The sequence below is a fragment of the Glycine max genome, chromosome 9, assembly GCF_000004515.6.
Source record: "Glycine max cultivar Williams 82 chromosome 9, Glycine_max_v4.0, whole genome shotgun sequence".
Classification (NCBI taxonomy): domain Eukaryota; kingdom Viridiplantae; phylum Streptophyta; class Magnoliopsida; order Fabales; family Fabaceae; genus Glycine; species Glycine max.
The window spans coordinates 38,584,551-38,595,537 of record NC_038245.2 but is presented as its reverse complement, the minus strand read 5'-3'; the positions used below and the strand labels follow the sequence as shown (position 1 = coordinate 38,595,537).

Here is a 10,987-nt window from a genome sequence, read left to right as displayed (position 1 = left end):
AGGATAGGTTCTTCTGTGTTAGAATCTAATTATAAAGTACAAGACTTGAGTCCTACATTGGAAATATGAGATTCTAGTGTGAGTTTTATAATCCCTTTGGTTCTCTAACTACAACAACTCGTTTTTGTGGTCTAGTTCTCTAAAGGTTTTTATCAACTGGTATTACTATTAGAGCTATTCATTATAGTTGTCAAATAAAAACAAGCGACGAGTGGTGACTTTGACATTGCAACATTAGCTTGAGCTAGTCAACGGGCCATTGCAACTAAGAACAATCGTCTACATTCTAAGACAGTTCTTTGAATAATCATTTTAGAATGTCTAGACGATTTTTTGAAAAAACCATTTTATACTCTTCAATATATTTTTTAAATTTTTTTTTAAGACAGTTTTCTAAAAAAACGTCTTAGAAAATTTATTCTTCTAAGACAATTTTCAACTAAGAACCGTCTTAGAAGAATTCTAAGATGACTTTTTGTTAAAAATCGTTTTAGAATGATACATTTTCTTAGATGATTTTTTAGGAAACTGTCGTAGAAAGTTAAGTAAAAATTTTCTACGACGTTGCTTACAACGATGATTAATAATCGACGTAGAATATTCGAAATAACCGTTGTAGAAAAACATTTTTCTAGTAGTGTCACGCCGATGATACATGTTACCCCATTTTTTAAAAAGAAAATTATAATTATAATAAATAAACATTTTTAAATATGTAAATTGTATTATAATTAAAACTCATACTAATTAAATACTTTTGAATATAAAAAATTGTCAATGACTAAAAATAATCTTATATCATTGACAATCTTAAAAAAACATAATGTTGAAATTTAAAGATAGAGATACAATATGGATAAATTGAAATAATGGGATAGACATTTAAAAATATTAAGTATGCATATAAAGATAAATGAATAGTAGTTTGATATGCATAGTTTTTGATTAGTTGTACAAGTAATATGTAAAATGTAACGTCCAAAAGAGAAAAAAGAGATAATATTGAGAATATATTCAACTGAGAGAAAGTAAGGGAGACAAAAGTTCCCACTCTCCTAATTGTATAGATTTTTATTGTTCTTCTTTACTTATTTACTTTTTGTCATTGAAGTTACCTCCTTACAGATAAATTTCATTTAAAATAAATGGCCACATTTATCTCCTAGTAGTAAATAAAAAAGAATAGTAAATTACATTCCTCTTCCATGAAAGCTACCTATATTATACTCTCCTCGTAATATATGCATTCCTCTTGATAAAATGAATAGATTGAATGAGCTAATTAGTTCTTAATTTGTATATTTAGGGATCGTGAAAATGGCTCGCTCTTTCTTTCGCTATGATTTTGTCTATACATTTACGTGTAGGATTTTTTTCCAGCACTAGTAGGATATAGTCGATGTAGGGGCTGGTTATTAGGTATTTAATGGAGATATTTTATTTAATACTTAGTAACCAGTTGGAGGATAAAAAAAATCATGCATAGCAAGGTGCCTCGATCACACAAAGAGAATTTGTATATCACAAGCGCATGCATGTCAATGTTTTATTTATTGCAGCCATCAAACATGCACAACATTGATCATGTTGAGCCATATCAAGGTGCCTCGATCACACAAAGAGAAACATATGCGACATGTGACGATTTCATGTTTGTTGCGCCCATCAAATATACACAACATTTGTCCTGTCCTACTAAGTAACCACCTCTCAATTGTGACACTTTAGGAAAATGCCTCACGTCACGTGTAACACTTTCAAATAGCACAAATGAAGTAAATCCCACGTGTCAACAATCTTAGACTACTAATATATAAATACTTAATTATATTTATTACTTTTATTTTTTTTCTTCTTTTTCGTCGCCTTATCATTTATTATATTTATTTCTTCTTTTTTATTATATTTATTTCTTTTTTTCCTAAGTGTATGAATATATAGATGTTGACAAATATTTATTCAAAACTTTAAACTCATAATTTATCAGTTTAAAGTTTTAAATAAGTATTTGTCAACTTCTATATATTCATGCACTTAGGGATAAAAAGTGCATATTTACTTCCTTCAATAGAACTTAGCTCATCTCCGGATTTCATGAAAAAATTATCCACCATGCAGAGTAACAGGAGTCGGTCATACGAGAAAAAGAAAACAAAAAATAAACTTCTTAAGATCAACTTATATATTTTAACATATTAAAAAGTTAAATGAAAGAATTATTATGTCCTTAAAAAAATAATTTTTATAAACATTAAAATACATAAATTTAAATTTTAACTTATAGAAAGAATTCATTTTATTTCATTTTTTTGTACGTCTATAAAAAAATATTTATAAAAAAACTATCCAAATTCCAAACAAAGTATTAGAACTCCTCAAAGAAAGTTAATGTAATTTTCCTTAGAAAGAAACGCTACATTCATTATTGTTAGTTAAAATTCATGAGGTTCATTACTAGCAGTCCTTATTGGCTTTTTAGTTAGTTTTATGTGAATTTCACCTAATAGTAAAAATATGCACTAAAAATGTATTAAATAAGATATTGGAGACATTTTTCTTTCTGCATATTACCTTTTCGTTAGAGTGAGACCAAGTCATGTATGTAGAATAACTTCTTATTACAAGTAAGATGTTTTGGTTTTATCACCTTTATAATACTAAAATGACATTTTAAAGAGTATCCAAACTACAGGCATGTAATGGTGTATCAAGATGAAGGATTAACAGTAGAAAAATTGCAGGTCTGCAGCATTAGTAGGAAAAGAATATAACTTCATAGCTAACTTGAAACTTCATTGTATTTGAATACACAGTCATACAAACGTCCACCGAGAAATTGTGCTACCTCGGGATGTTTCACCTAACAAAATGCCAAGAAAGAAATAAGGGATCATTAGAGCTCAATTTTTCATTAGTTAAGGCAGGTAAAATAATTGTAAGGTGTATTACCATTCCAATCTTAAGAGAATCACATTTAAATTGAGCATAGAGATTTGTTTCTATTCCACGACCCTGTCAAAAGAAATAGATTAGTATAGAATATTTGGATTTGAAAAACCCATCTTTGTAATTTGTTGTATTATGGGCTTATAATGCAACTGCAGAATCCAATATGAGGAAACTACAATGTTATCTTATTTTCACTTTATTTTCTGTTTTCAGAGACTTGTATTTTTTATTTTTTTTTTGGTTTAGACCACAACTCCATTGGAGACAATCCTGTCCATACCGGGTAGGATCATTATATGTGACAAAACTCTCCCTTCAAGTATTTAGCACAATTATATACCCAAAACTCGAACCCGAGACATCTGGTTAGGCTGGAACTATCACACCCTCGCCAGTTGATCCACTCACTTGGTGGTAAGATAACATTTTTGCAACTCTAAGTAAAAAATACTAGAATAGCCTAGGTGGTGCCAAGCTATGAGAAAGAATAATGTCAGAATCAAGATGAAATTACATACATACTAAACAAAAGAAAAGGGTGTCTGTGTTGGTTCATATGGGAGCCAAAAACTTTATGGCATTAAGTGTGCAAGTCTTGGCCAATTATATTGTTCAACTTGACACTCCCAACAATCTCCCATTTCAAGTATGAGAACGTCCATCCATACGTTCCCCTCATTCAATATTAGACTTTTACTCACAACACTTGACACTCCTAATAGTCTAAAAACTAAACAATTTATGAAAATTAGTTTGACCCGATGATGGATTTTATTGCTTATACAAAGATCTTTCTAGTATAACACTATTAAGTACTAAGAAGAAAAATATTTAACGGTTATCTCAGGCTAATAAGGCATCACTTTTTCCTGCTTCTATACTCTTAGCAAAAAGGTTCTAAATCCTTAAAGGAATGAAACTTGCTTTATGTGGATTGTGCAGTGCAAAAACATTATGTGATTTGATGCCCTAACAAATCCAAGATGTTACATATCAAAATAAACTTCTCCGATTCTAATTGGATGTTTCTATTGAGCAAATCAACTATTCTGATTTTCCATAGCTTTTAAGTTTTAACATTTTCTACAAGATACGTTAGATGATTCATACCAACAAAACCCAAACTCATTTTTTCTAAATTTTCCTCAGTTTTATAATATTTTAAAGTCAATATCCAAAGGTGTTGCTCAAAGTCCAAGAACTGTCTTGTTCTAACTTTCCACAGGCAATTTTTTAATCCACGGCCAGCACTAACCAGTGACATCACGTTGCTGCTAATACTATTCCCTTTGCTACCCTACTTCACTCCAAGTACCAAAGCCCAACAATGCATCTATAAATTGATCCATCAGTGAAATAGAAGTTTCCAGCAACATACTCTCTCCGTCCCTAATTATAAGACCCTTTCAATTGATTTATACCCCATAAAAAATGTAGTTAGATGAGTTAATCACATTAAATTTGTCAATTAATTGTCCTATCATTCCAAAATTACCCTTTTCTTATCTCTCGAACCACTCAATTGTTTCTCATTAATGTTTGGAGAGAATAATTAAGTAAGGGTATGTATGAAAAAAAATAATTAATACATCTAAAAATTAGAAAATGATCTTATAAAAAGCGACAAACAAATTTCTAAAAATGGTCTTATAATTAGGGACAAAGGGAGTACAAGAAAGAACTTACCATCCCTTCTAAGATGACAAGATCTGCATCGCTGGCAAGGTAAGCAAGCTCCTGTGACACTCTTGTAAGATCAATGACCTGTAATCAATTCAACAAAGCACAAAAGATGTAATCATCATCATACAGGTTAAAGATCTGATATCACAGGTTTGAATACCATAATTTTCCTAATCGACAGAAAGCATTGCTCATTTTCTTACAGGTAAATCATTGCCAGAGTTCGCAATTAAGAGATTTGAAGTACTGACACCCACAAGCTGTCCATCTTCATCCTTTAACTGGATAAGTGGAAGCCAAAATGATGGAGTTAGCAAAGAATATGGCAATTACAAAAACTTTATATAAAAACTTATTTTCATTACCTTTGATATAATTTCAACTAGCTCAGAACAAGTCACATCATTGATGGATGGTAAGTCATTAGCAGCCAATACAACCTGCGTTCATACAGAATCACATTAAATACGTTAAAGATGTCAGCTGTAAGAACAGAATTTCAAAAGCAGTTTCTATTTAAACATATAATTAAAATGGAAAAATACTAATGAACATGTACAACAAGACAATCATTTACATGTTTTATCCAGAAATTAGAGTTCAGATGATTGATATAGAATTAAAATATCTGAAAATTTTGCTTTCAAGGCTTTTGGTAGAAATAAAGATGCAAAATATCTGTGGCAATGTGCTACCTATGCTCCACTTTGGTGCATTTGGTTGAACAATAACTCCTGTATTTTTAAAGAGAATTCAATGGCACAGCACTTGATTTGGTAAAATTTTATGTGTTTGGGTTCTATTTGATGTAAATCACATGACTTTATAAATGGGGTAACCCTTGTTAGGATTGGACGGCTTTGCTACAATGATTTTCTCTTTTTTCTTTGTTTTATATGTTTTATTATTATGCTAAAAAAGGGTTCCTTTTCATCCATCTCTTTTGCAATATTTATTTTCATTTTAATGATTTTTTCTTTTATAAATAAATAAAAGATTCAGCAAACCTGACTCCCACGCCGAAGTAGTTCTCTTGCAAATGGCATAATACCCAAAATGATATCTGCACCAGAGTTATCAACAAATATGATAACCTGCCATGATAAAAGGCACAGATTAGAACAGTACCACGGCATAAAATATGCCAGAAGACAAAAATTCAATTATCAATGATAAAATTGTATCTCTTTATACATGTCAAACTTGCCTTCTTCCATGGGTTCTTGCTCCATTTCAATTTGAAAGTGTCAAGATCATCAATGACCCAAGGTCGAGGAACGAGATTTTGACAACTAGCCAAAAAGGACATTCCATCCTTAGAGAAAACCTCTGCAAGCTTCAAGAAATTGTGAAAAGAATAAGGTAATATACATATACATAAAGTACAAATAGATATAGCTTTACACACTACTGTATGATTGTGATAATTAAAAAAGAAAAAGAAAAACAGTTTTCTTCTAGTAGGAAACTAAATTCATACCTAGGTAAAGTTTTAAGAATATCTAATTACCCATGCAAAATTTCAGCAACCGAGGCAAGATATAAACATTGTATTTTAAGGATAATTAGCCACTGAATGTGTCCTTATTCTTCGCACAGCAATGAGGAACTAATCCAAATGATATCAGAAAATGGGATAACACCAGTGACAAATAGACAATAGTACTAACAGCAATCAACTACGGAAAGTTAAGGAATATTGTATTTTAAGGATAATTAGACACATGTGTCCTTATTCTTCACAGAACAGAGGAACTAAACCAAAAAAATAGGAAAGCGGAAAGAATGGATAAAGGGATTGTTACTGAAACATGGTACATAAAAGAATATTTATAGATACATATTGCAGCTTAACCAAGTAAAATTAGTGTTTGAATGAACAAGTAGGTGCAGTCTGGTTTGGCAAAGAATGTTAGTTAGTTTTGCCAAGTTATCAAAAGAATGCATAGTAAATCATCCTACCTGTGCAGAACCAAGATCAAATATGTTTCCAGCAAAAATTCCTCTAACTAGATTCTCAAGTCGCTTGCCTTCATCTTCAATGGCATCATTAAGATGAACAACATTCTCAAACAGTGAGATGGCTTTTGCATTTTCTTCATCCTATTGAAGTGAACAGAAAAGAGTAACATAACTTGGGTGAAATAAAACTATATTGTGCATTAATAATGTCATGTACCACCCCAGCTCTCCTTTATTAAAATTGATAACAACATATGTTTAAATTCTTCTCAACTCAACTTCGGCTAATGAACAGTAGAGCTTCTCAACCAACTACATCTGAAAACAATTCCATTATTTTTCCTCCATAATTCATGCAAGATGTTACATTTAATCAACTACAATCAGATAACACTTTTCTTCCACCTTTTATTGTCCATAGTTGCATAGCAGTAACAAATGGCATCCCAAATAACAGTTAAACTTACCTTGACTTTTTTGAAGATATCTCTGAATCCCAATTCTCTAAGCACAAGTTCACGAAGTCTGCAGAGAAGCTGGAAAATCCCCCCAACCACCCACCAGAAAGAGAGAAAAATAGAAAAACATTGAAGGAAATTAGACACATCACCAAACTTCTTTTTTTTTCTAATTCCTATTTTGGGGAAGGGGAGATTACGGTATAGTTTTAGCTATAGTATAGAACATACAATGCAATCAGGAGGCCCACCATGACTTTCAGGATCTTTCTTCAAATCTTCAAGTATATCAGCATATCTTTTGCAGGAAAAAACATAAACAAAACATAAAATTAGTAAATCCCATACTACAAGTTATTATGTATAGTAAAAATAAGAAGTAAGAAATAACCTTTGAGCAAATTTTTCAGCTTTAGCTGCAGCATCAGGAACAGAAGTATCACTCTCTGCACGCTTCCTGTTAAATAAAAGCTAAATGATGAGGTAAAGTGTAAACATGAAACACACAAATAATGAAATCCTTGCAATAATATAAAAATTCACATATTTCACTAAAACCAGTAATGATTGTTTTAATATTGCCATCAATTTGTTGCTTCTACTCACCTTAATTAAGAAAAAGCAATTCTAGGAAGTTTGTAAATTGAGCAAAGATGGCTCCTAAAATCTAGGTTAGGAGACAGCCAAATCGGTTGATCATCTGGTGCTTTTAGGTTGATTCAGAACATTAGAAAAGTACAACAACAAATTACAAATTATTATTAAAACAATTTAAACATTCATTTGTTATAGATGTTACTATGATCATGATTTTGGTGCTTTGTTAATATTAATGATGCTTATAGTATATGTTTACCAAACACTCAACTTCTCCTAAAGCAGCTTTACTATCACTTATATTAAAATGACTCTTAAATCACCCTTTAGATTTAAGCTTTGGACTTTTGGTTGCAACCTCTAAAAAGCAACAATAATAACATAAATAACCCTAACCCAGTATTAAATATAATCAGGAGTCAAGACAATGGAAGCCCCAATCAAACCAACCACTTTGGCAGTAACTCCCACAGAAATTAAAATTTGTAAATACGTTCAAGGTGCTATAGAAAGATAAACAAATAGCAAATAGTAATGATAACACCACCTGCATATGTTGTTCATCCCTCACCAGCATATATATACCACCATTACAAACACATATATATTAGCTAAAATTGAAAATCATAGTTTAAAAAAACAAATGAAATAATAAATTAGTATACATATATCATTATATCATACACAGACATACAAATATACAAATACAAGTGGTAACTATAACAGCAGTAATAACAAATGAACAAAAGTTAGATGCATTTTCTTAGGTATTTATAGTGTTAATATCCAATTAAATTGAAATTTCATCTCGTTAAACCACGATTACCACGCAATGAAAGTCAGCATTGATTGGAACTCTAATTTTGGTTGCTGGAGAACAACACTAAAATACCTAAACAACTGCTCCTAAGTTCTGCCGGTAACAGTTCTGATCATCATAAAAAGTTGCATAATCAAATATCACGAATTAAGTATCCTAAGCAAAAACTCACAAGGGGAGGAAAAATAAAACGACCCATTTGTTGCATCAATTTAAAAAAGAGAAAAAAAAACCCACAATTTCTATCAAGAAAAAGAGCAAACCACGAAATTGCTGGGAAAAACGAGCAAAAGGGTATGCTACAAACGATGAAAAACTGGGAATCAGGCACCAAAAAATCAATTTTTTTAGAAGTGAAAAGAAGAAAAGAGAAGTGGGAAACGCACTTGAAAGAGGGGATTGAGTTGAGGAAGAGATCAATCCAAGAGATTTCGGTGGGAGTGGGCTTGCGAGGGTTATCGGAGGGGAATCTGTAAGGAATGGTGCAAGCTCTGTAGTTGGAATCGATTGGTGTCAGCAACAACGGGAATTCCACAAGCTCTGATGCGCTTTCCATCTGAATGCGATTCTCAAAATAGGATCAAACTTGTCTTCGAGTCTAAGAAAGAAGAAAAAGGCAAAGGAATCGCTGACGTAGTGGTGCTTCTCTCCTTCTACTTCTACTTCTACTTCCCACACATTACTCTCCTCTCGTGAGTCAAATCTCAAAACTCAAAACTCTCAGCTTCTTGCCTTCTTTTGCTTTCTCTGCTTAAAGGCTCAAGGGTGTTTGCAAGGTGCACCTAGCATCATTAACAAATGTCAAAATTGCCCCTGTGTTATTTGCTTTTGCAGATCAACTTGATCCGTAAGTTTTTTACAGATCAACTTGATCTGCAAGTCTTTTACAGATTAAGTTGATCCGTAAAGGACTTACGAATCAAATTGATCCGTAAAAGACTGTATTTTTTGAAAATTTAAGCTTTATTTAAACAAATTTTCATTAAATTAATTAATTAGTAATAAATAATGTAGATATGTTTTAATTTTTAAATGACATTTCTAATTTACTAAGGCAATAATAATATAACATTTTTAATTTAGTTACTTCCATTCATAATATTTCGATGAATTTTGAATGAATTTGGAATCAAGTAATTTAAACATAAATAACATGTAAACGTTAACACTAATATTATAAACTAATATTATTAACCAAAATAACTTAAAATATACAAAATGTTCAGTCAAATACATCATCCAAAACTAATAATATCAAAGGTGTGAATAAACTATGGTTGATTCGTACGCCGCCTACGTCGAGACCTCACATACACATTGTTGTCTTCTGCGACACCCCTGGCAATCCTGAGGCATTTTTGGATGACCTCATGTGTGATGTGTCTGGCGTGACTTTATTTAGGCTGAGATGATGCTCCAACGTCTCTACGATGGCATGGCAAGTCTCCTGTTAAATTGAAAACAAACGAATTATACAAATTAATATTAAAATAATTCAAGTAAATGACATACATGTAACCAAATAGTAACACTTACCACTCCATGTCTGGGCTCGTCCGCATCAGAATCCGCATGTGTCGATGCTGGTGTTGGCTCCTGAGGGATACGTGACTCTGGCACCTGAGGGATATGTCTGGCTACGTCGCATATGCATATCGAGGAGGATCTGATGTCTGTGGCACAGTCATGAATGGATGCGATATCACGAAGAATCAGTCGATGTAGTAAGTCGCACACTGACCTAGCACAACACATATGTCACCTACTGGTGCCAAATGGTCTGAGTAGTGCGTCCACCTATCGTCTACATCATCAAATGACCCCCATGAATCAGAAGGGTGTGCAGGAATGCACTGGACGTATCCAAACTGGCGCATAACCCTCTCCGGTCTGTATCTGACAACAACAGGCCCCCAGTGGAGTTGTCCTAAGAAACATGAAATCAGATGAAAGTCCTAGACCGGTCGGTGCTTCGCATATGGCATCTAGCAGACATCTGGAATCCTGAGACGATCCAGGCACTGCATGTACGTCGTTGTAGATATCTTCTTGGCAGTCTTCTTTGTGGCAATCCACCGACACGCACGTAGTGACACCTCGTCATCCTCTGGATCAGCATTGCACTCCGCAACTGACGGAAAGTGCTCATATATCCAACACTACAGAGGTTACATGAAAATTATACAAATTTCAAATGAACGTCTAAAATAAAATACCCTCATTAAAACATTTTTGTAATTAAATTATGAAAAACATGTTAATTACCTGAAACAATGTGATGTAACCAGCAACCTATCGGCTGGTGCTGATACTGACATCATTAAGCTGATCGTACATATGGACGAGGTCAACAGCTCCCCATGCATACCTCCTAGTCTGAGTGAGGTCACGCATGGCGTCTAAGAACACAACATGAACATGGGTTGCACTCTTATTAGCAAAAAGAGTGCAACCCAGAAGATGCAGAAGATAAGCACGAGTTGTAGCTGTCCAGTGCTGGGTCTGACATCTGCGCTGA

At 32.8% G+C, this 10,987-nt stretch overlaps 1 protein-coding gene across 1 annotated transcript; it reads right to left on the bottom strand.

The window, feature by feature from the left end:
* Positions 1-2,599: 2,599 nt before the first annotated feature.
* Positions 2,600-9,198, bottom strand: LOC100804454 (uncharacterized). The gene is given in 12 exon segments (NM_001255359.2): positions 2,600-2,860; positions 2,950-3,012; positions 4,636-4,713; positions 4,836-4,913; positions 4,998-5,072; positions 5,640-5,726; positions 5,840-5,968; positions 6,595-6,735; positions 7,062-7,130; positions 7,284-7,350; positions 7,444-7,509; positions 8,856-9,198. Coding segments are annotated over 12 exon segments (1,104 nt in total). The 5' UTR covers positions 9,026-9,198; the 3' UTR covers positions 2,600-2,779.
* Positions 9,199-10,987: the final 1,789 nt, after the last annotated feature.